The sequence below is a fragment of the Schistocerca piceifrons genome, chromosome 5, assembly GCF_021461385.2.
Source record: "Schistocerca piceifrons isolate TAMUIC-IGC-003096 chromosome 5, iqSchPice1.1, whole genome shotgun sequence".
NCBI classification, from domain to species: domain Eukaryota; kingdom Metazoa; phylum Arthropoda; class Insecta; order Orthoptera; family Acrididae; genus Schistocerca; species Schistocerca piceifrons.
In genome coordinates this window covers 599,992,601-600,020,065 of record NC_060142.1, presented here as the reverse complement: position 1 = coordinate 600,020,065, position 27,465 = coordinate 599,992,601, and the positions used below count along the sequence as shown (strand labels likewise).

The 27,465-nt window shown below is 37.9% G+C and overlaps 1 protein-coding gene across 1 annotated transcript in view; it reads right to left on the bottom strand.

Moving 5' to 3' along the window:
• Window positions 1-2,128: 2,128 nt before the first annotated feature.
• The window catches only part of LOC124798191 (RNA-binding protein 8A), a 49,582-nt gene continuing 24,245 nt past the window's right edge, over window positions 2,129-27,465 (bottom strand). The window contains exons 3-5 of the mRNA XM_047261487.1: window positions 18,769-18,905; window positions 11,111-11,235; window positions 2,129-2,322 (exon numbers count right to left, since the gene is read on the bottom strand). Of these exons, the coding sequence (XP_047117443.1) occupies window positions 2,295-2,322; window positions 11,111-11,235; window positions 18,769-18,905 (290 nt within the window). The 3' untranslated portion in view covers window positions 2,129-2,294. The remainder of the gene's footprint in view (window positions 2,323-11,110; window positions 11,236-18,768; window positions 18,906-27,465) is intronic.

The window sequence follows — 27,465 nt, the reverse complement described above, 5'->3', positions numbered from 1 at the left end:
TGTCCAATTTCTACTCCAACCTTACTGATAACAAATCAGTATCAACTGATTCCTATAAGTATAGCCAACAGACATCTCAAGCCTTAACTGTCCATGATTATTAAATTTCTTCATATGAATATGACTTTACACTCTTCAATATCTTTCCATACTAAGTGGTTTCCAATAGTTATCACACTGAAATATAATAGTTCACCATTTTGTTATTATTCTACAAGTCATTATCATAATATTTAACTATTCATGTTGCAGACCTATGATAGTCATGATTATAATCTATGCTCGATTAGAAATTTCCTTCTACAAAAAACTGAAACATGTGAGACTGTTTCACTTGCAGAGAGTCTGCAGATGACTCTCAGACGGGGTTAAATGGTGACTAAAATGTCATAGCTATCAAATTTTACTAATGTAGGAAGTGCCATGGCTAACAAATTTTAGTAACATAAGGAGGCACACGGTAGCATGTAACATATGGCTGGCAGGGAACAGAGTAGGCCATACAAGTGACAACACGCAGAGGCGAAAGTGGAGTGCCCACACAGCCATGGTCACTGTCGGGTCATAACAGATTTGTATGCAACATTGGTAACACTGGCCAGACAGCCAAGGCAACATGCAAATGGTAGCAAGATTGCGTGTGTCTAAAAATCATTTCAACCGAGGACACGTGTTTCCACAAATTAGGGAAGAGTCAGGAGAAAGTGACCAAGTGCACTGAGAAATCAGTATATGAGCCACAGGCACAGAGCGCCAAGTGAGTTATGAAACAAAAGCTGCCAGTACCACAGCCAAGTTGGAGGGCACAGTATCACTGCTGAGCCTCCAAGTCACTATAGAGTGACACTTTAACGTTTCTGCTGTAAGGTGCTAAGAAGACTACACATTCAAGGGTAGACAAGTGAATTTCCAGTGAGTATCCAGTAACAGTTATTTTCTTAGAGTTCTCCGCCTGTTAAAGATGGATACACACTATGAAGTTTGTCTAGTAGTATTTGAAATTTTCTGTCTGTCAGAATATACAGAGGAACAAGTGCTGTCTTGCAGTTGTCACTGAGTGTGAATAAGATATCCAATTGTGTAAGTCACAACAAATAATAATTCATATTTTCTGTTTGTCAGAACATAGAGAGGAACAAGCGCTATCTTGCAGTTGTCTCCAGTTGCGGGTTAAGGTATTTTATTGTGTGTCATCGGAACAAGTTGCAAGCAGAGCGCTGTTCTCTGATAGCGAAAGGCAGAACTCAGGAACTGGGAGTGGCTGGACACGCCTAACATGTAGAGTGGTAGGGTGTACTCACTGATTTGCAAACATACAAAGCTGCTGCCTCCAAATAAGGTTAAACTACTTATTTACTTCCTACAAATCACAACTTTTCCTCTCCATTCCAGAATCACCTGTGCTAAGAATCCTAGAAGACTTACTCCTCCTCACTCTGTTAAAGGTGACTAGCAGGCCTCAGCCCACATTGTTGTTAATGCCCTGACAGGCCACATCTTCATGCAAGCTGGTGATAGGATGTGTGCTAGGACATGACAATAATTACTGTAAATCACCATGTACTTGATATTTGGACTGAAAATAAGTACATACAAATTCAATGAATAAAGTTTCTCCATTGGATGCTATGTCTAACACTGAAACACTTACAAGCATTCACTTTATTACGCTTTTCCGTACCTGCCGTGGGAACACGGGCATAATGTGTTAAAATTTTCTACAAGGTAGAATTTTTCAGTTCTTTTCAAATTTAGGGGAATAAAAGACAGAGTTCACATGCAACATTATACTGCAAATGACAAAATATCTTAAGAAATGAGACAAATTACATCAACACATTTAACTATTATTTCTTCTTTTGCCTTTTATTCGTCCCTGTAATTAATTTTCAAGTTATGTTTCACCAATTCTCTCCTACACATTTTGAGTTATCATCATCTGACTTTTATTTTATAGTAATAGCAAACGCAATAAACAAGAAATGTAGTTATTGTTTTCACACATTCTTTGTTTTTTCTTGTTGACACAGAAGTATATTAAAATGGTGACAATAAAGAACGAAAGAAGGAAGACAGATTAGGATTTAATGTCCTGTTGACAAGGTAACAATAAGCATAACAAAGAAAGTTAATGGAAAACTATATTTATTTTCTCCAAATATTTCACAGTCCTTCAATGTAATAACTTACAAGAGCTTTCATATGAACCTCTATCGTACATAAAAATGAGATAAAAAACAATGAAGAATGAAAAGAAACACAATGGAAGTGTGTAAATATAGTGCAAAACATGTTTATCTCCTCCTGCGGCTTCTCCTCGTGCTGTAAAAAGAAAGAAGACATTACACAATATCTCCATTTGACAAACACAAGAAGCAACACTGATAAGAAAAACGTATACATAACAGCAGAACAACTGGAGAAAACTAGGCAGAAACTAAAGTACAGAGTCTCGATTATCCGACCTAAACCGACCACGGCAAGGTTGGATAAGCAGGAAGGTCGGATAACATGGAAAATAATACAAAAAAAAAAAAAAAAAAAAAAACACAAAAATTAAACTAAAGTAGGCAAAATGAGTTAAACATTTAATACAAAACAAATCAAATTAGACTGAATAGATATTTAGATATTTACTGTGTGAAGAAGTTAGTAATTGTCTTTTGTTTGCCTGTTGTTTGCCATTTTTTTGCTGCTAAATCACTTAGTCTCTTAAGAAGTAAAACCTCAGTAGACGATGTTTCCTCCAGCTGCTCTACATATTTTAAAGCAGGTTCTAAGGCCTTGTGTCCTTCGTTGTGAGAAATCTTGGGTGCACTTTCCTCCACTACATCCGCTTCTTTATCTTCTTCTTTTTCGTTTACCATGTTGACTATTTCATCTGTCACTTCAAATTCTTCATCTTGGACAATCCATTCATTTATGTCATCTTCTGTGGCGTCAGTACATCCCGGAACTTTTCGTAACAATGAAAGCAGGGTAGTATTTTCTGGTTCGGTCTGTTGCTGTAGATTTTCATCATCTGGAGAATTTTCTCCAACACTCTCCCAAGACTGGGACATGTCATAAGCTATGTCTTTCAAATTAATATGGTGCAACTGCTCTAGCATGTCTTCTCCCTTGTCCATAGCATTAATTAAAGAGGAAAGCAAGTTTCTGCGGTAGTTTCTCTTCAGTGTCTCTAAGGTCCCTTGGTCCATAGGCTGACATAAGGATGTGACATTTGGAGGCAAAAACATGGCCTTTATATTTTGATCATGAAGTTCATCTTCATTAGGATGACAAGTGGCATCGTCTAGAAGCAACAGTGCTTTGCGCAGCAAGTTGTTGGCTTTCAAAAACTTTTCAGTTTGTGGAACGAACTCGTTAAAAAACCATTCTTTAAAAATGTCTGAGCTCATCCAAGCATTTTTTTGGTTGTAATATTCCACTGGTAAAGCATTTTTCGATACATTTTTAAATGCTCTCTGATTTTTTGGCTTACCTATCATAGTTTCATTTTCAAATTTGCTGTGGCATTACTGCATGCAAGAATTGTCACTCTTTCTTTGCTATGTTTGTAGCCTGGCGCTGCCTTTTCGGCCTTTGACACTAATGTTTTTTCTGGTAACATTTTGTAATTGACACCAGTCTCGTCGCAGTTAAAAATTTGATGGCCTGTTCAGTTTTCCTTGTCCAATACCTTGTGAAGTTTATTCCTAAACAATTGAACAGCTTCAAAATTTGCTGAAAGCTTTTCACCACAGACATTAAGTTGCCGAATTCCGTATCTTTTCTTCCATCTATTGAGCCAGCCTACACTAGCTGTGAAATCAGGTTCACCTTCGTTTAGTTCATTACAAAACTTTAAGGCTTTTTCCTGCAAAATAGATCCCGACATGGGTACACCATCTCTATGTTGAGTAAACAATAGGAACAAAGCTTCATTTACTTTTTCATTATCACATTTTTTCATGGTTTTCCGATCTTCCAAAGTAGCCGAGGGTGCTCGCTGAGAACACCACTTCTCAATTCCATTGCGGTTCCTTTTCCAGACTCCAACTGTTGTTTTCCCGACATTATAATCTTGCGCCACTTTTAATTAAGTTTCACCATTGTCTATTCTTTTTAAAGCTTTAAGTTTTTCTTCCATTGAAACGACCACCTTTTTCCGTTTTGAAGCCATCATAGTAATGATGCGGGGAGGTGGGGGGTGGGGTGGGAGTACAGAATTTAATGAAAATCTGAACAATAGATGGCGCTGTAAGCAACAGAATCTGCATACCCACAGATGCGCAGCACAGGGTTGTTCCTCAGTTTGCATCAGAGGCACCCAACATGACTGTCTCCATGAGGGATCACATGCTGCTGGTAAAGCTCTGTTACAAGAATAGTGACTGTGGACCAGTAGCCCTACAGAACTTCCGGACACTTAAGGGTATGAAAAAAGTCACTGGTCTTACCTTTGCTAAGGGTCTGGAGAAAAGATTGCAAAATTGTAAACCTTTTGAAATGCAATATGGCAGAGGGAAGAAAGCAGTTCATCCGACCTCTGTCAAAGATGTTGTCACAGAACAGCAGGAGGATTTGAGCGCTGGTATGCAAACTTGCAGAGCATGGGGAATTGCCTGAACGCTGATAATGGCTGAGAGTATGGTGCATAAAAACCTAAAAAAACATCCTGCACATCCACACAAAATCACCAATGTTCAAGAGATGATTTCTGCTGGTCTGTCAGAGACAAGCATTCATTACACAATTTGTTGCTTGGATGGAAATGAACAATGAATGGCCATGGAACATTCTGTGGACAGATGAAGACCATTTCCACCTCCAAGGAGATGCCAATATGCAGAACTACAAAATATGGGCAATGGAAAATCTGCACACACAACAACTACAAAGCGACAGTGTGGGGTGGGTTGGTGGCATTGTTTATTGTAGGGCCGTATTTTTCCCCCAAAGAGATCAGTTCTTTGGGTCCTGCTACCTGTAGCACCACTGGGAAATACTAGTATGGTCTTTTGTGCACCAACATCTTTCCAACCCTTAACACGGTTGCAGTGTGTTTATGATGATTTTTATGCAAGATGGTGCTCCTCTGCACATTGCACAGCCAATGAAATGGCTGCTGCAGAAGCATTTCAGAAAGTCTAGAATTATAAGTCATCATTTCTGTGTAGCTGGCCATCCATATCACTTGATCTTAAGACGTGCGACTTCTGGCTGTGGGATTATCTGAAAGATGATGTGTTGAGTACTCCCATTATATAAGTAGTTCAACTGAAGGCACACATTGGGCAACACATTCTGAATGTGGACACTCCGATCTGTTGTGGAACACGCTGTTTGTCGCTTTCAACTTGAGGCGAAAAACAGTGGATGGCATATTGAACATGTCTTGCACCAGTCTCACAATTACAGACTAATGTCATTTTGCTTTTTATGTGGGACAATTAAAATATAATGTTATTTTTCTTTCTATGTAGTCTTTGGCCTCAGTACAATTAAAAACCAATTTTTTCCTATCCGACGTGGTATGATTTGGCCGTTGTGGATGTACTTACCTAACTAACAGAGCCACAAATTGACTGCCAAACTTATGCAGTCAGGCACATTGAACAGTACAGATGATGGAATGTGCAACTCTACTTATAGCCATCATTTCACAATTTGCATGTTATTCGTAGGCGAGCCCATTTACAGTAATACACTCACAATGTTGTTCCCTGACTTTTTCCTGTATCAATAGTATGCTGTTCAAATTTTACATCATTCCGAGCAGTGACACACTTTCTACAGCATTTTGAAACTGGAACTTTAATTACAGACACCTTGTACTTTATGAATGCATATTTCTGCTAAAGGCTGGGAGACATATGCTGCTAAGGTTTCTAATTTCCTTAAGAAATATATTCTCTAAAGGAAGTAAGGTGATCACCCTTCATGAAACTTTGATTCACTGAATGCAGAAGAGTATGTTCTGGGCATCTGTAAGGTCCACATCGTCAGTTATTCTGAACCTGAGTTGTAGACAGCCTTGACAATTTGTAGTGGTGTTTTTCATCATAACTTTTCCATGAGTAAATGTGGAACTATTGCGGTAACACAAAATATGGAGTCCCATTTCCTTGCTCTTTCCCTCTGCTACATCAGACCACTGATAATGAATGGAAAATACAAAATACAAAGACACTATGTGTGACTTCATGCCACACCTGTTAACAAGCTTAACTCTGATACTTTGAATTCTTGATACTAGTGACAACCACCCCAATCTGAAGTTCAGTCCAAGATATCTCCTGCATAGAAATGTAACATCACCCCATAAGTTTCCTAAGATCTGGTGAAATCCCTGGAAAGCCACATTAAGGTAAGGTGATGACCACTTAAATGTTTCTTTCTCTGTAAAATGAAAGGTTTATTTCATGCCTAATGCGAACAATCAACAGTCCCAGAATATGTGAACATGTATGATCTCAGAACATGCATATGTGTGTGTGTGTGTGTGTGTGTGTGTGTGGTGGGGGGAAGTGATAGTTTTCACAAGTGTTCGATTAGATTTTTGCTTTATAACTCTTAGAAAATAGTGTTTTGCACATCACACAAGATTTTGAAGCGAGATGGAATGCCTTGAACTCTGCAGAACCAAAAACATGGTTCTGCAGTATCCATACAATAATGAAAGCAGCTATTTAATTTGTGATTTCAGTGCTGTTCTATTTTCTCTCACTGAAGTAACTATTTATGAATCAAAAATGTCATAAAAGAACAAAGACAGCTTCCGCACATCAATAACCCTTGAATCATTCCTCCTCTTTAACAAATATTCATCAGAAGTACGAACAAAGGCTTTTTATTTTGTCTAAGACTGTTTCTGTTGTTTCCAGGTTGTTCTTATTTGTGAGACATTGTAGACAAGTCATTTCATTTCACTCTGCATAGTTCATGGAATTTATTAGCTATAAATACAGAAACACACAATAATATTCTACACATTCCCTGTGTTTCTTTTCAGACAAATCAACCAAAGTTCTATCGCAAAGACAAATTTGAAAGCAAGCAAAAATGGAATCTTTTAACAGTGAGGTGTAGTAAAAAACAGCACCAAGCAGAGAGAACTACGGACAGGAGCCTGACAGTTGCACGTGTCTCTCAATCTGAGTTGGAGAGGCTCCTGTGCCTGGATGTGGTGGCCTGTGCGCACAAATCAGAGGCATGCGTGACTTCACCAGCATGTGCACCTCCTTGCCGCTTTGTGCAACAGCAGCTTCCACTTAGTGCACAGAGGAAGTAGTGCAGGTGTAAACACACCTGCCATGTACCACACTGTGATTTGCAGAGGATAGATGTAGATGTACATACATGCATATGTGCCAGCCCCCCTCCCCCCAAACGAATTTTTAAACAGAGATAAATCTACTTTTTGGAGCTTTTAAAAATTACGTTGTGACAACGTGAGACAAGGTAGTAGAAAGGGTAGATTGTCAGTATCTTCTGGGAGTATGTATGTATTTTGGCCAAAAGTCATGACCTCAAAAATGCTCTTTGCTTGCAGAAAACCTTCCTTAGGAAAGACATGAAACATGTGTCTTCTGAAATTAATATTCAGAAACAAACAGTCGACAGATTAATTTATGAAGACTGGAAGAGGTTAACATGCATATTCAGTACCAGAAGTGTAATTACAACGAGCAATTCTCTGCTTTGAAAGTAGCCTCACTATAGTCGTCAGAAAAATTATGTTCTTCACCGGAAATGGAATTACAAAAGCCAAGCACAGATTTTATTTTATTTAATTTTTTTTTTTTTTCGTCAGAGTGTAAGGGGATGTTACATGCTGCTAGATAAATGTCTAATGTAACTGAGCATGTGTGTGTGCAGATTATAAAGTTATAATTATAAACAATAGTCAGTTCACACAAAGCATTTAATTGCACAAGGAAAAAGGGACCTTAACATTAGAATGCCAGGTGGATATCACTTGATGATTTTTTATTTTGAAACCCAAATTTCTTTTATGCTTAAAACAGGCCACTCCATGACTTTATGACTTAATTGTGGTTTCATTTGCCTTAATTGTTCCCTTTGTAACTACGAGTTTTTAATCCTTTCACTGGAGCATTTTTTGTAGCAACTCAGTGAAGATAGTTTTCTGCTATCCTCTTACAATTGCGATCAACTGACTATGTTTATTTTTTGATAATTTTATTTTGTGAATTAGGACCAAAAACTGTGGTGGTACAGATATCACCACAGCACCTTTGTGAGGTATTAAAACTAAGGTAGTAAAAGGATTTCCTATTTCCCTTTTATGAGCTGTTATATGCTGCCATTGCACATAAAAACAGTGTTTCCTGTTTTTATTTTATGTTTTCTTTTACTTTATTTGAAAAAAAAAAAAAAATTTGTTACCAACATTTAAAGTTTATGTATCACAATGTGAAAACAATTCTAGAAACTTTATTGCACAATAAGGGTACGAGCTGATACAGGTCACAATAATGTATACTACGGAAGCGAAGCAATGTGTTCTGACAGCAGTACTGATCCCATGACAAACAGAAACCCATTGTTGCAGCAGTTTTTATACACCTGGAGCAGTGTACTACCACAAGATGTCAGGCACAGACAGAGTTGGTAAGATGTATTCCCAAACGCTTTGGCTACCCCTAAGTTGTTGGTAAGTATGCTTCCCGAGGACCACAAATTTTGTATATACTTCCCAAGCCCCTTCCAGAAACTGCTTTGGTGGTAACCATACTTTGTAAGAATCATTAAAACACCATTGTTTGGTGGGATAATACTTCTCACAGTCCTGAAGGCTATATTTCACAACAAACAGAAACTATAGCTGGTGCAGCAGACTGCCACTAGATGGCAGGAGTGTACAGGAAGGATAACACACATTCCCTTAAATGCTGTAAAGAAATACATTTAGTGGGAAGTATCTCTCCCCACAGCCTACAAAAGGGTTAAGATAATTGTACATTTACCGTTGGTTCCCAATGGCAGTCAATTGACCACTTTTCCCAGAAATGCATTTCACCTGGTTTATTTGGCATTTTTGCTAGTTAATAATGATGAACTTCATACAATGTTGTGTGAAACAGTTCTTGAACATCTGTTCGTTGTCACCTAAAGTTTGACTGGGAAATACAATGAATTTCTATCACAGTGGTGGCCTTTCTGAAGTTGAAAGCACAGTACCGGCTGTTCACAGACACTAAACATGCAAATCTGTGGTACAGCCTTGGCCACCCCTCATGGCACCATCTATGCCAACCTACTCATGGGTGAACTAGAGGAATCCTTCCTAACTACCCAGAATCCCAAATCTCTAACCTGGTTTAGATTCACCGATGACATCTTCGTGATCTGGAATGATGGTGAGGATGCCCTACACACATTCCTGCAGAACCTTAATTCCTTCTCCCTCATTTACTTCACCTGGTCCACCTCAATCCAACAAGCCAACTTCCATGATGCTGACCTCTGCCTCAAGGATAGCTACATTAATACCTCTGTCCACATCACACCTACCAACTGCCAACAATACCTCCATTTTGACAGCTGCCACTCATTACATACTGAGAATGTCCCTTCCATACTTCTGTAATCATTGCACCTGTAGTGATGAGTATTTCCTCTCCAAATATGCCAAGTGTCTCATGGAGGCTTTCACAGAAGAAAATTAACCTCCCAAACTCGTCCCAAAGTAGAGTGTCCACATGTTGCCACTTGAATCACCTACCACCTCCCAAATACCCACTGTCCAGCCACAAAGAAACACTCCTCTCATGACTCTGTACCACTAAGGATTGGAGCAACTGAATCACATTCTCCGTAAGGATTTCAACTATTTTTTGAGACTGCCCTGAAATGACATGTATCTTCCCTACTATCCTCCTCACCCCTCCCATTGTGGTATTCTGCCACCCACCAAACCTATGCAATAAACTTGTCTCTCTCTATTCCATTCCTGTTCTCAACCGCTTGTGCCTCATGGGTAATATCTCTGCAACAGGTGTGTCCACATAATTATTATACATATACAAGATCTATCCTATACATCCTCCCACTATAACCTACTCCAATCCTGTTTAGGGCATCTCCAATCCCATCTTAGGCAGAGCCATGTTCGACTAAAAATGTACCCACATTATTATTATTATTACTATTATTATACATGAAAAAATAATAAAAGCTATATTAAAGACAATAAATACACAATATCGTTACATTTTGTAAAAACCTTATCAGTCAAAGTGACCTCCATTAGGCATACAGGATAGTTCAAAGCTGGACATTCTAGTGTTGAACAGTCCCAGCAATCTCTGGATGAATAAGACCCTTTTATGTATATATGCATATGCATTAATATTATGAGAAGGATAGTTGCTACTCACCATATGGCAGAGAAGCTGAGTCGCAGATAGGCACACCAAAAAGAGTGTCAGAAAGTGAGCTTTCAGCCAACAAGGCCTTCGTCAGAAATAGACAACGCTCGCACACGCACGCACGCGCACGCACGCACACACGCGCACGCACGCACACACGCGCACACACACACACACACGCACACACGACACCACATTGTCTGGGGAGTCTGGCCTCAGCAGCCAGAGACTGTGGTCATATAAGTTTGAGTTATGTTTGTGTGAGTACACGCAAGTGTATATTGTCTGTTTCCAATGAAGGCCTTGTTGGCCTAAAGCTCACTTTCTGGCAGTCTTTTTGTAGAGGCTATCTGTGACTCAGCATCTCCGCCGTATGGTGAGTAGCAAGTATCCTTTTCATAATACTGTTACATTCCATCCTGGATTTTCAACTGTTTCATACATACGCATTCTTAGTTGGAGCAAAATAACAATGCATCATGACAATGTCAGCTAATTGCAATATTTGAAAGTGCACTTTTGTGCACCAGTCTGTGGTGTAAACACCAAGGAAGTGTAGGAGCCTAATTACTTGAAGAACAATACATTACGTAAGATAAGTAAATATAAAAACTTCAGCAGAAAAAGGAAAGTACTTCTCGATTTTGCAAGAGGGCTTAGTACCAACTATTTGCTATTTGAATGTGGGGAAAAAATAGTAAAAAATTAACTGGGATACGAGAAACACTTACCGCTTTGGCCCTTTAACAAAACACCAATCTACACCTATCTGTTGTCCAAGAAACTCGGTGCCATTAAGAGATTCTCTTGCTGCTTGTGCTTCCTTGAAAGTTTCATATTCCACTAATGCATAGCCCTGAAATTCAAGAACAGTTAACTAAACTTTTTTAAAATAAATAAATACAAAATCACCACATCCTTTAGCAGGAAACCTTACGTAGTAGATTAAGTAAACTTAGAGGTAACTAATGACAGCACCAGAAACAGCTAAAATTACAGCTATACAGTTATGAATTAGTACAGTATTTTAAAAACTTACTGCACATAGTAAACCAGTTCAGGTCATTCTACTTCATTTGCATACACACATTTCATAAGAAGCTGTTTTTGTGATTTTTCAGTGAGGGACAAGATGCAGTAAAAATGATGCGAATAGCAACAGCTGGGTAAAAACAAACAAAACTTTAGTACACATTTGGCTTCCTATGAATCCAGTTTCCAGTGCCCCCAACAACAACAAACAAACACATCCAATAAATACATACAACATCAAACTTTAGAAAAAGTTTTGTTTCCTTCACACCACTGGTATTGTTCACCCTATTTTAGAGAATTTTTATGCTTACTTTTAAACTGTAAAACAATACAAAAATAGATCACCCACACTCAATAGGTTCATGATTTACTGCCACTAAAAGAAGCATGCTTTGACATCAATGTAATGTCTATTGATGGCTGCTATCCATTTACTGAAGAATGGTAATAAAATTAGTGTGTCTGTGTTAAAAGTGGAGAACAACCATTGGAACTCTTGAATAACTGCAATGAACAAATGGCTACAAAGTGGCACCACATCAATGAGGTGCTAATGCAATGAAACAAAAGTCTAAGCTGTGGAAATTCAAGAGAAGAAAATTACTCCCACTAGGTATTGGAGCACACAGCACAGGATTAACACTTAAAAGAACTATGTTCCTATACTGTCTTGTTTCACAATTTTGTTAACTGCGTAGCTCAGTGCCACAGGTGATTAAGTGCCTCTGTGGCTTATTTTGAGATAGGGAATAGAGCTGGAAGGCAACACCCTTGTCTACGTGTGCCATGAATGACAACAGCCGTACTGTGCCTCTATAATACTGTCACAATCGAGCAAATGTGGCACTACAAGAACCTCTGTGAACAATGTTAGTTAACCTTTGACATTTCTGCTTCTTGTGACAATGATAGGATGTACCAAACACGCAAATGTACTTCCAGTGATGAAACAGCTAAGTTAGTTTGTTGCAATGATGCAACTTCGAAAGACAACTGACTGAAAAACATGTAAAGTGATTAGAAAATTCCTGACAGCCTAAAACCCAAATTTTTTGCACACTACTGATATGTGTAAAAGAGTGTGTGTGTGTGTGTGTGTGTGTGTGTGTGTGTGTGTGTGTGTGTGTCCAGATTATGAGACTGTCTCACTGCGGACAAAAGCAGAAGAGATATCCCAGAAGACATAAAAAAGCTATTATGAAAAACTTTATAAATGACAGCAGGTGTACATATCTGTACGAGGAAAACCCATTAAGGCCCAAGAAATAACACTTAAAGCATGCGGCTGTTATAAGGATTATAACAACCTGGTATATTGGAAAGATCATGAGACATATACAGTAAATTTTACAGTATGGACTAGTCACGAAAAATACTTTCATCGTGGGATCAGGCACAGTAAACTCTATTTGAAGACATTGTAATAAGGCAATGGAATCAAAACATAACATAACAACTGGAGAAAAAAATTACAAGAAGCTAGCGGCAAAGCGCATGTTGTTTGTATGAAGTGAAAGTGAAACATTGTGCATTCCAGATGGAATAATTGATTTGGTGTTACAACAAAAGCAAGCAAGTAAACTGCCTGCTTCTGATATTTGAGGAAAGCATGGACTACACAAAACTCCAAGAAGTAGAGACGAAATGACTTTGAAATTTACTTACTTCTTCAACATAAGATTCACACATCAGTCAGAAGGACAATATGGACAGGGACTGAAAGCAGTGGTGAGGTAGTGAGACACTGGATTTGCATTTGGAAGGACAGCAGTTCAAGCCCTGAGTTAAACTTTCCTGTTTCCCTAAATTGTTTAAGGCAAATGCCTGGATGGCTCTTTCAAAAGGTACAACCGATTTTCTTCCCCCATCCTTCCCTCAAACTGAGGTTGTGTTCCATCCTTAATGACCTTCCTTGTTCTTCCTTTTTAATGTAAATATAAAAAATGCTGAGATGACAAAGTTCATTAATGCCAAATTTTGCCACACTGTTCTGACAGACATATTCACTGTACATCCCACATTGATTTCTGCAGTTATTTCATGCGCTGTTGCTTGTCTGTTAGCACTGATAACCCTCTGCAGATGCTGCTCCTCTCAGTCATTAAGGGACTCCGGAACGCCCTATACTTGCAATGTTAAAATAACGCTTATAAATTACATCTTTCCTCACAAAGTATTTGAGGTAGGAAGTTGAACTTTTTACAGATTATTTATTGGAATATGGGCTACAACTTAACACAGGGATTTTACAAAATTTTAGTTCAGTTATTAAAGATGATTTTTTTTTTCAATTGTAATGAAAACTCACAACATTTTTTTGCAATTTTTTATTTATATATTCAAAAATATACAGTTATTTGGAAAAAGGCTGTGTTAAATTATGCAGAAGGTACTGTGTAACATTTACTGAAAGTTTGAAACAAATATGTTTGTAAGATCCTTAGAAAACATGTAATTAGTATGAGAAAATAAAAGTTTTGGGAATCGAGCGACAAAGATTGGATTAACTTTTTAGTGCATTCCAGGTCCATAGGATGGATTATCTTCATCCTCTGCAAACTCCTCCTCCAGCTTCCTCTTGTTCCTCCTCCTGTTTACTCTTGCTTGTATTTCTAGACTCTTTACAGCCTTGTCTGCAGCCCGAAGGCGTTCCTTGTCTAAAGCAAGCATCGCTCGTACCATGTTAGAACCTATCTTCATTTAGATTTTGCTACCATTTTCTTCAGTTGCAGTTACTGCAACACTGTTCCAAAAGGTGGTCATGTATGAACACTTATCACATTTCAGTTGTATTTCACTAGCAAGTCCTACGTGCTTTATTACGGAGAGTTCCAGACCAACTTCACTACAATGAATACATCTTACACAGTTTGAAAAAATTCCTTTGAGAACCGACATATCAAATATTTCATTCACATCCGATTCCCCCATAAAACATTCATAGTTTTCACTCATTGAACCAAGCTTCTTCTGTGAAGTATTTTCTTTCCCACTTTGACTGCTATGGGCAGGTGTACTTGAGAGGTTAGGTTCACTCACTTGGTTATCGTCTTTATTGTTTACAGTCATAACACATACCTATGGCTTTCCAACATTTCTCCTTTTCTTAAAAGCCTTCAGAGGATTTCTAATAACTTTACTTTTACTCATTATTATACTTCAACAAAACAGAGACTCAAGAAACAGAATTAATTACGAATATTTTCGGGATAACGACAGAGTAAATAAACATGAAACAAACGACAATCACACCAGCGATATATATTGAACCATCACAGGTTAGCCACAACACATACTTTATCTAACATCACTAAAATGTACCTGATGAACACGGACGTTAATAATAACACCATTTGACAGCAGTTTAACAGTGCCACAGTGGGTCACGCCCATGTAGAACACATTTAAAAAAAAATTAAAAATAGTTGTAGTCTTCGGAATTGAATAAATTATATATCTATTAAAAGGTAATAGTCTGCAGATTCAGAAAACGCAAAAAAGTAAAAATTGAACTTTTCATGATTTTGAGCCTTTCCGGAGCCCCTTAAGTGAAAGCCTTCAATCACTGTGTTGTCCCTGATGAAAGGTAATGCCCCAAATTTGGTAGTCTCGGCACCCTCTTGAAAGAGTGACTCTCAGATTATTGAATTCCCTAGTGATTTCTGAAATGGAGTGTCCCATATGTCTACCTCCAACTACCATTCCACATTCAGAGTCTGTTAATTCCCATCGTGCACTACAATCACGTCGGAAACCTTCTGACATGGATCACCTGTGTAGAGAAGTGACACCACCACCAATGTACTGCCCATTCATACCTTGTGTAAGTGATACTACAACCATCTGTATACCTATATATCATTATCCCATGATTATGTCACTTCACTTCAGTGTATTTACCATCTGACATGAATATGACAATAAAATTGCACTTATAAGAAACAAATTCTTCCAATGACGAACACACATTAGTAGGTCTCTATGCCACCACGTGTTCAATATGTATGAGATTTACATTTCCATCGGATTCTAAGATACCTGCAAACCTGTGATGCAAATGCTGCAGCATTTATGGTGACACAGAACAAGCTGCATAAGGTGCTGAGCATCAAGCTGCATGGGCACAGTTCCATGTTATTCTTTGAAAACAGGTACTGAAATGGCAAAATGAAGCCGTGAACAACAGCCGTATTGGCATTCATGCTGCAGAAAATGTCACTCACACCAGTGTTATAAATGGGAGCAATATGTTACAAGAGACAATTACAGATCTACAATTTGGGAATACATGATGAAGTACACGACGTTGGCTACATGTACATCAGAGTGAAAACATTGATTGAAGGGCCCTGCAAGATATGAATTCATGTATTATGACACATCCATTGGTGAATCTACCCACAACAGCAAAACATATTACAGTGACTACCGTGGGGAGTCTAAATCAAAATTTAAAAATGTTGATGCTATCCTATATATTGCAAACATTGTCAGATTTTAGGTCTGTAAATAAAAGCCCTTTGTTCTACAACACAATTTCAATTCTCAGAAAAGTGACTCTGCTATTATTGGAAAGATAAAACAGTACCATCCTAATGTGTATGTATCAGAGTCATTGCATCTACAGAGAAGAAACAGCCACATTTCCACAAACATGGACAACATCATGTTCTGTTCTTGTCAACATTTGCTGAAAGAGAAAGGGGCAAGAAGTTTTTATCAGAGACATGCCAGTCTTTGTAAAGGCAGCTCACTAACCACAATTGTTCACAACTTTCTATGATTTCTAACTAGAGACTCCAGTGACTGTCATTCAATAAAGATAAAATGTTGCTGTCCGAGCGAACTTATGGAAACACTACCACTCTTGTACCCCCACATGCATGTTATTACATTGGAAAAAATGATCTACTGAAACTCTTAAAGTACACACATCCACCATACCACAAATTTTACAAGACTGACTGTGGTTGTGTAAAAGTGTGCGCACATGTTCTTCATTTTGGAAAAAAAGACTTTGTCCAAAAGCTTTAATATTATAGCAGCCATTTTTGTTTTTCCTTTCTGTGACTCAGTACCTCCTCCACATTGTGAGTAGCAATGTATTTTTTCCAGAATGATAATTTTCTTTTATGCAATCATACTAGCATTTGCTGCAGTAAATTAAGATATATTAACAGAGATACAAAAGCGTTAGACTTTCATATAAGCTGCAGCTAAACTATGAGTACCATGGTAAGTGGACTGAATAAAATGGGTAGCAATGCCTTGATTGGTAATGCAAATAAATGTAGGCACACAAGGTATATCTTTTTACTTGTAGCAAGATTCACAAACAATTTCAAATTACAGAATAGTTTCAATCTTTTCTTTAAGTTTCCTTGGGAATATCTCCAGCAGTGAGGAGTTCACAACAATAATTTTATTCATTGACTGTATAGATTTATTCAAAGCCAAACCTTGAGTTTCAAGCTTTTTAATACTTGCAGGTACATGGGAAAAATGAGTGCTAATCGCAGCAATGTCTTTTCTAATACCAGAATCATTAAAAGCTTCCTTGCACTGGCAAACTGCCAAAGCCTCTGCACTATCAAAACGGTTTAGTACCTCTCTAATGGACTCGAAATGTTCATTGTAAAACAACACAGCTTCGACCCACGTACTCCAATGAGTTACCACTGGTTCGGGAGGTAAAGGCAAATTTAATAGTTTTTCTTTGTAGGTCTTAATGTGAACAGGAGCCTTTTGAAACACTTTCTTTGTGAATGAAATCAGTTTATTTACATTCACAAACGTGGAACGTACTTCTTCAGCATGGCCATGTACTCCATGAGGAAAGCAAGTCACATGAATCAAATTGGGATAAAATACTGGAGGGCTTTCCTTGCTTTGATTATATAGGGAGCAGCATCTGAAATAAACATAAACACCCTTTCATCTGCAGAAGATTCTGGTACATTCTGATTTAAGCAATATTTGTGCAGAAAGCCTTTTAGCATAGGGTCTGAAAGTTTGTGAAGAGGGATATTACTCCCAATGAATGCTTCACATAGATCCATGTTAAACCGACTTTCTTGGTTGCCTTTGGACAAATCCCTGCTACTTCAACTTGCTATTGTCAGAAGTTGTTGTCGTGGCCCTTTCTTCTGCATTCCTGTGATATGAAGGCTTGCCTTGATATGTTGGTCTATTTGAAACTTTTTTTGTGTGAAACATTTTTCTCGCAAACTCAACAATATAAAACAATTTCATCATATGTAAATGTTCCAGGATGGTCAGCTATTCACGAAATGACGTTTCTTTTTTTCAGGTGGCATGGTGCACAACAAGTTACACACTACACGCAGTAAACACATTTGACTGTGTACAAGTAAATAGAAAGCTAAACTGAAACAATGGATGTACGACTAGAAGCCTGCGTAGTTTAATTTAATTGTTACCGACGTGTACGGTATGACAGTGGAGGGTATTAACCAGGGGCATGGGTGCAGGAGCACTGACTGTCTGCCTGTGGAGGGTATTAACCAGGGGCATGGGTGCAGGAGCACTGACTGTCTGCCTGTTCCTGTTCCGCATGATTTCGCTAGACAGTGATTGCACACAGTTCTAGGTCGCGGTCAATCTGTGAGACATTGAAACTAGATCGATCTAGAGACTGCCTGTCTAAATTGTTAAAATATTGTAAACATAGAGTGAAAATATGTATTATCACCAATTTGTAGTTAAAATATGCAATAACTGGTGAAAAGGAGCCAAATATGCAAACGCATAAACAACATGCAAATGCAAATGCATATAATCCAGTCTCTAGTCGTTACTGTGTGGTAACACTTCAGGACGCAGCATCAGAGAGATAAAATGAAAGTTTATTTTATTATTGTTTAATTAAACAGTGATTTAGCTCATATAAGTTTATTTTATCAAAGGACTTAATGGCCAAAAGCTATGATTGTGTGAATCTTTTTATTGTGCCTATCGCGACTCAGCATCTCTGCTATATGGTGAGTAGCAACTTTCCTTCTCTGGTATTGTTACATTCCATCCTGGATTTTCCATTGTTCAAAATTTAACATTTGTATTTCTGTATTTACCTGGTGCCGACACAGGTAAAGCCCAACACTTATTTCTCCACTTCCTAGTTTGTTTTGGTAGATAATAAGATTATTAAATTTGTTTTTCAAGTCTGCAACATTTTGGTGGTTGATATTTTAAATTTATCACACTCTTATATGCAAAATATGACCATTATGGCTCTCTTACAGTAAAACAAAAAATGAAAAAACAAGATGCATAGTTTAAAAAAGAAACATCTTACTATCAAAAACATTTAATCTAAATTTTTGGTTTCTCTCACCTTCAGGTATCCTGTACGCCTGTCAAGGTTCAAGTGAATGTTCTTTATTTCTCCAAATTCAGAAAATTTATCATGTACATCATCTTCTTGAGCTTCTTCATGAACTGATGTCACAAACAAAATCCAGCCTTCCACAGCTAAAAATAAAAAAAAAAAGAATATGAATATTATGAGTGCAGATGCCTGTGGTTACTAATTACATTTACTACAGTTAGTGTAAGCTTTCCTAACACTATTTCAGCCTCGAGGAAAGTGTGTGCACCAATACTTGAAATAAGACAACTGGAACACAAACGAGAGACAGTATTTAAAAATGAGCAACAAAAGACTATTTCCATTATAAAATAAATGTTTTATCATTTTTATTCTTGTGTATTGTCAGGCTGAACTTGTGGGGAAACAGCACAGTTTAAATTTTGGTTTTGTTGTAGTTTCAGTTCAGGGCTTCTTTTGATGATGGTGGTTATGAATCTAACGATATAAAACAGTTTGATTGTCAGAGCTCCTTAATCAAGAAAGTCAACTCTTAACGGTAATATGAAAGGAGATAAGGTAATGGTCTCTTCCAGGCTCATTGACCATCTTATCATAGTTAAACTCAAATGGCGTGATACTTTCAAGGGAGGCAACTTAGATTACTTGAAATGAGAGTAGTTTAAGGGGGGAAAAGAGGGGAATGGTGGAATGTCACTATGGAAGTAGCACCATCTTCAAGTGCTCATCTTCTATCTGCAGAGAGGGGAACAACCTCCACTATACAGCATGATCAATGCAGTATACGATATGGCGAATCTCGATAGCACCAACATTTATTCTCTCTCAAATCGGGCAAAAAATGTAATACTTTTCACTGAACAGGTTATTAGGTTATGAAGATAAAGTATCAGTCTGGTATGGAATGCAGCTGGAGTCCCTTGATGCTAGAACTGTGGTGAAAGGCACTCCCTCCAAGCCCACCCTGGAAACCAAAACGAAACAGTAAATGACATTAAATTTTGTTGTATATTTGCAGTCGCATGTAAAACACTTTACTTGCTGTGCAGCTATCACATCATCTGTGAATATCAGGGGCAGGGGATTACATAGGTTTAGGCCTCGCCTGACATTGGGGAGGGAGGTACACTCAGTGAGAATATGGGTTATCATCAGGAAGGTATCACAGTTGCACTGTGGTGGGTCCTCATGGCATGCAATAGCTTTTTGCCGAGAGGCTACAAGAAAAATCTGTCATGCCTCCGTGGCACTTTTAAATATCCTCAGCCTTCATTCCACATACTAGCTTTCAGAATTTAATAATTAATCCCATACAAGAGGATCAAAGAGCAACTAGAGGAAGAATTAGGTGAATACCAAGGAGGCTTCAGACCTTGGAGAAGCTGTGCAGAACAGAGCATCACTTTAAAATTAGCCATAGCATATTACAAGAAACAAAATAAATCTCTTGTAATAACCTTCATGGACTTTTAAAAAGCATATGACTCTATCCATAGACCTTCAATGTTAAAAATCTTAAGAAATTTCAGGCTCCATACAAAATTAATCAAATTGATAGAACTCACCTTAACCAACACTGTATCAAAAGTAAAGTTCAGGGGGGAACTCTGAGCCATTCATCATAAAAAAAGGTTTAAGACAAGGAGATTACTTGGCACACCTGCTGTTCAACTGTGCTTTAGAGTACATAATGAGGGAATGGTACAAGACTAACCCAAAGAACATCCAAATTGGAAGACCCAAAGACAACATAAGTTTAAATTGTCTAGGATTTGATGATAACCTTGCTCTCTTGTCCAACAGTATTCAGGAAACCAAACAACAAGTTATCTCACTACAGGAAATAGCATAGGAAATTGGTCTTGGAATATCCTTTGAAAAAACAGTCATTTTAATGGACCCACCACTCATAAACAAAATTGCCATAGGAAACCAAGAAATCAAAATTGTAGATAAATTTAAATATCTGGGATAAATCATAACATATAACCTCAATGAAAAGCCAACATGGTATAGCAGAATAAATGAATTGACTAGAGCACAATATATAACCAAGAACACCTGCAACATAAAGAGCCTGTCAATAGCAACAATATTACAACATTACAAAACAGTCACTCAACCAGAAACAACATAAGCAAGTTAACCATCTCCAAAACAACCAATGCCGCACAAATAGACAAAACACTCAAAATAGAGAGAAGAATCATCAGAACGTGCATCAACAAATCGCACCAGAAAGACAGGCACTGGAGAGTAGCTACAAACGAAACAGTCTACAAGGAAATAGAACAGGTAATGAGTACAATCAGGAAGAAACAAATCTCATTTTTCAGACATCTAATCAGAAGACCAGAGAACAGGATCATCAGGAGGATAATAGAAAAATTGTGGAATAGTAAGTGCAACATTAAGTGGATTACACAAATCAAGGAAGATATGGATGAGCTACAGATTACATTGGAAGACCTAAGAAACAAAACTGACAAAACCAGGAAACTCACAAACAAACCAGACTGCAAATGAGAATCAACAAAAAGACAATAGGAAGGGTAATGTCCGATGAAGAAAGAAGGATGAGATCTGAGAGAATGAAGAAGTACTGGACTAATTAAACTATAATATTAAATTATTAAATATTAAATTAAATAATGCTCATGGTTCAGTGCCTGGTGCTCCAGGTATTTTGATGCATGTCCAAGTGGATCACATTCCAAATGAATGTGACTGTGGTTGTTAACAGACGAAGACATTTTGGAGACAGCACTGATCTATTGTCTGTATGCAGCCCACGGAGTCGGCGCACACCAGGACGTTTTTAGTTATTACAATTTTGATGTATGCAATGCTCTGCAAGTGGCTATCAATCTGCAGCGGATGAAGTACTTGGCTGCGAGATCTGTTCATGGATATGCAGTCTATGCATAAATGTGACTCAGAATTTGCCTAAGCAGACGGCATGAATAACATAACGGTTTAAAATTTGACAAATTATGACTGCATAATTATGAGTTACAGGCATCTAACCCTTACTTGTGGGATATCTACTTCTCTCAAAGACCGTTGGTAGGGCTCCTGTTGCTAATCACATATCACTGTGGTGGACAGGGTCTCACAAGTCTAGTACTGATGGTGCTGTCAATTTGTCAGTGCAGCATCCATAGGTCAGGCAGGATATGATCAGCACTTTGAATTTGTGGTTCATTTCCATGGAGTTGTTATCGACAAACTGGGGGGCATTAACTTTCATGATGAAATTTGCCTTTAGCTGGTGTACATGTAATTGTGCTAGAGTATCGCCAAACAAAAAGCCTAAAAACTGGAACAGCTCAACTACTTCGAACAAATGGTTACCCATATAAAGATCAGATGAGATTTCACAGATTTGAGTCTGTAGAAAACGTGTGACGAGGATTGTCACTGGAGATAATTTTCACCTACTGATTGATGGGAAAAATGATCATGTCAATTAGCTAAGTAATAATGATGTTTTATCAAGACAAGATGTGTATGAACTATTTTTTGCCTCTGATATTAAATGGGTTAAAGCTGCAGACATGAGACATACACCTGAAATGAAAGTTGAGTCCCGCATATGAGGTGAAAAAAACTGTTACTCAATTGTCTAGTGTGGAAGGCTTTTGTGGCAATATTCTGGAGTGAAAGACAAGCAGAAAGAACAAAATTAGAATATGTGTTGACACTTTTTTGGGTAATAGAAAGCAGATGAAAGTAAAGTGAGCCTCCTCAGAAACTTTTACAATTCCAGCAGTGCAAGGCTATTGAGAGCAACTACAGCATATGCAGACAAGGACACCAGCGTGAAATGCACAATTTTTAGTGCACCTATGGTGCAGAAGAGAGAAATGGTTGTGAAGCGCAGATACACCTGCAGGAAGACAGAATCCCTATTGAAGCATCAATCTCACACTCCTTGGCTATGCTTATTCACTCACCTGTTGCTGTAAGGATTGACAGCAACAGTAACCATTTTTGAACGGGTACATAACGCTGATTTTAATTTTGCTTAGATAAGACACAGCAGTCAGGAGGCCAAAATCAGTTGCATAGTCTAACAGAAAGGAGGAGGTTCTGCTGCTAGGTAGTTCGCACGGTAGAGATGTGGGCCAGCAGCTGCAGGAAGTGTTGGGGAATGAGTACCAGGTCACCAGCATTGTGAAGCCTTGTGCAGGGTTGGCTCAAGTGACTGACAGCATAGGGGAGTTATGTAGGAATTTTATGAAGGAGGATTAGGTAGTGATTGTGGGTGGAGCAGGGAACAGTCTTGATAGGGATGGGAAATATGATGTAGATGGTGACCTGGTAAAGATAGCTACTCAAACTGGTGGCACTAATGTGCATTTCGTGCAACTGTTTTAGCGTCATGACCATTCTCATCTTAATGCGGCTGTTAGGCGTGTTAACATGGGGCTGGGGAGGGCGCTGATGGCAGAGGGCATGGGTCACATCTCAATGGTGCAAGTTGGGTCCATCAGTAGACCAGGATTCACTAGGCCTGCACCTCGATAGGTATGAGAAGGGAAGGCTGGCGAAGCTTATAGGTGACAGTGTAGTGGGTGGTGGTGGTGGGACCACATATGGAAAAATTCCTGTAGTAGTTGGTGTTGAGCTGCACCTTTTTTAGATTGAAGTCAGCTGATAGGTATACCTGCTTAAAGGAAGTCCCTCTAACTAAGGGCTCACCTTCAGAGGATGTAACATTTCCAAGTAGAGAAGGAATTAGCATATTTCATCAAAATATAAGAGGTATTAGAGATAAATTTAGTGAACTGCTTATAGATGTTGACTCTGAAATTGTTGGTATATCAGAGCACCACTTAAATAATTTGACAATTCAGAAGCTTCCTTTACCAGGATACAGATTAGCTGGCTGTACATAAAAAACAGTATTCCATTTGAGTCCATAGATGTATCACAGCATTGTACTGAACAGATATTTGAATGTTGTGCAGGGACAGTTGAACTTAGAGAAACTAAACTTCTAATTGTTGTTGTTTGTAGGTCCCCTAACTCTGACTTCAGAGCATTTCTGCTCACGCTAGAGAGGGTTCTTGATTCACTTTGTAGGAAGTAGGCTACCAGAAATTAGTTATGTGGTGACTTCAATATAAATTTTGTATATGACAGTGTAAGAAAAAGGATGTTTGTAGATCTCATAAATTCATATGATCTGATACAGACTGTGTTTTTTCCAACTAGGGTGCAGGGGAACAACAGCACAGCCACAGACAATATTTTTATTCATTCTTCATTACTATATGGGCATTCTGTTCGTAAGAGGGTGAATGGCCTTTCAGACCAGAACGCACAAATTTTAACACTAAAAGGCTTTAGTACTCAAAAAATGTCACATTTAATTACAAATTATGTAGGAAAGTTAATCAAACAGCAATAACGAGTTTTTTAAACCTTGTCAAGGAACAAGAGTGGCACGATGTTTATAGTGCCAATAACACAGATGATAAATATAATGCTTTCCTTAACATATTTCTCATGCTCTTTGAGAGTTGCTTTCCATTAGAATGTTCTAAATTGGGTACTAGCAGTAACAGGCACCCCAGATGGTTGACTAGTGGGCTAAGGGTATCAGGTGGAACAAAATGGGAATTATATTAAAATGTTAGAAGTAGTCACAGTCTATAGTAGCCCATTACAAACAGTATTGTAAGGTGCTTAAAAGTTTTATTAGGAAGGCAAAGAGTATGTGGTACACAAATATAATAGCTAATTCACAGGATAAAATTAAAACCATATGGCCAGTTGTGAAGGAAGTGTCTGGTCAGCAGCGCAAGATCTACGATGTAAAGTCAGTTTGTAGTAAAAATATTTCTATTACTGATAACATCAAGTATACGTAAAGTATTTAACAATCATTTTCTGAACATTGCTGGTGAATTAAATAAAAATTTAGTTTCTACAGGGAACCATATAACTTTCTTGGCAAATGCCATTCCAAGATTGATGTCTGAAATACTCCTCTGCGACACAGACAAGAGGGAGATTGAGTCAATAATTAAATCACTGAAGACTAAGGACTCTCATGGTTATGACAGAGTGGCTAGCAGAATATTAAAGTACTGTGATTCACATGTTAGCCCTGTATTTAGCCATATTTGTAATTTTTCCCTTAGGAATGGTCAGTTTCCTGAACAATTAAAGTAGTCAGTAGTAAAGCTGATTTCTAAAAAGGGAGAAAGGGATAATGTGATAATTTTAGACCTATTTCTATGCCATCAGTGTTTGCAAAAGTTATTGAAAAGTTGTGTATGTAAGTATAATTGATCATTTTATATCACACAATTTGCTATCAAATGTTCGGCTTTTGAAGTTGTTTAACAACTGAAAATGCTATATCCTCTTTTCTTTGTAAGGTACTGAATGCATTAAACAAAAGGTTTCGAACGCTAGGCATATATTTTGATTTAACTAAGGTATTTGATTGTGTTGACACAAAATATTGCTCCAGAACTTGGACCACTACAGAATACAGGCAGTAGCTCACAATTGGTTCACTTCTTACCTTAGCAGCAGACAGCAAAAGGTCATTATTCACAATATTGAGAATGGCTGTGATGTGGGGTCTGAGTGGGGTACAGTTAAGCGTGTGTGTGTGTGTGTGTGTGTGTAGGGATGGGTTGGGGGGGGGGGGGGGAGGGGGAGGGTGCCCCAGGGATCAATGTTGGAGCCACTCCTGTTCATTATTTATATAAATGATATGCCCTCTAGTAACACGGGTAACTCTAAAATATTTCTGTTTGCTGAGGACACTAGCTTGGTAGTAAAGGATATTGTGTGCAACATTGGCTCGGTTTCAAACAGTGCAGTTCATGACCTAAGTTCAGGCCTTGTAGAAAATAAACTAATGCTAAATCACAGTAAGACTCAGTTTTTACAGTTTCTAACACACAATTCAACAAAACCTGACGCTTTAATTTCACAGAATGGGCATATGATTTGTGAAATTGAACGGTTCAAATTTCTAGGTGTTCAGATAGATAGTAAGCTGTCATGGAAAGCCCACATTCAGGATCTTGTTCAATGACTTAACGCTGCCATTTTTACTATTTGAACGGTATCTGAAGTGAGTGATCGTTTGACATGAAAATTTGTCTACTTTGCTTATTTTCATTCGCGTATGTCGTATGGTGGTATATTCTGGGGTAACTCTTCCCATTCGAAAAGGATATTTTTGGCTCAGAAATGGGTGGTTCGGGCAATAAGTGGTGTAAGTTCGTGAACCTCCTAGTGACCCCTGTTCATGAGTCTGCATATTTTGACACTGCCCTCTCAATAAATATATTCCTTATTATCATTTCTTGTTAACAATATTAGCTTATTCCCAAGAATAAGCAGCTTTCACTCAGTTAATACTCAACAGAAATCAAACCCGCATTTGGATCGGGCTTCCTTAAGTCTTGTGCAGAAAGGTGTGCTGTATACTGCTGCATCCATTTTCAATAAGCTACCACTCGAATTCAAAAATCTTAGCAGTAATCCACGTGTTTTTAAATTGAAACTAATGAGTTTCCTCAAGGGTCACTCCTCCTATTCTGTAGAGGAGTTCCTTGAAAAATTAAGCGGATTCTTGTTGTACTGTTGATTGCGTTTACTTAAACTTATGGACTGACTTTTTTTGGGTTCATAAACATTTATTTTTATCTGCTATTACTTTTATGTTGTAATTTCATGTACTGACATGTTCCATGACCTTGGACATTTGCTCGTCAGTTTGGTCCCATGTAACTTGATGTGTAAATAAATAAAAATAAATAAAATATTTTGTGTAAATTTTTGCTTACTGATTTCATACGCATTTTGTTTGCAATAATTTGGTGCATATGTAGATCTCTCAACTTTAAGCTCTTCTTTTGTTTTGTATCGCTTCTGAGATGATAATTTATTGCGATTTAAAGTAGTTTTAAATACTGACTTAATTAGCTAGATCACTTTCAGGTGTTCACGTATTCTCTTTATTAATGTCTATGTATTTATAATTGCTACTACTTTGAAATCTGAAGTACTTTAATGCTTTATTATGATCATTGTGACTCGTGGAAGGCTACCTATACAGAAGAGGTTTACTTCTATGATTTGACCCTTAGTCTTTACGTCTTACTTTAATCCTGACGTTTAATAGTACGTCCAAGTTTAGTAGGAATTACGCACCTCAGGTTAATTAACTTAGTTTTTGAAGAAGTGTCATCATTTTTTTTACTTTTTTACTCTATGTGCTTGTTTTTAATATTTCTAAACACACATCTACATACATACTCGGCAAGCCATCATACAATGCATGCAGGAAGGTATGTTGTACCACTACTGGTCACTTCTTCTTCTGCTTCACTCACAAATGGAGTGTGGGAAAAAATAACTATCTTTATGCCTCCATACAAGCCATAATTCTTCTCATCTTTGTGGTCCTTAATACAAAACATACGTTGGTGGCAGTAAAATCATTCTGCAATCAGCTACAAATGTCAGTACTCTAAATTTTCTCAGACGTGTTTCATAAAAGAACATTGCCGTCTCAACAGATTCCCATTTTAGTTTTGTAATATTTGTGTGTTGACTGAACCTACTGTTAACAAATCTGGGAGCATATACAAATCTTCATTAATTTAGTATTAATATTATGAGACCCAGAGCAAGAGAACAATAGAGATCAATTACACTCCATAGATT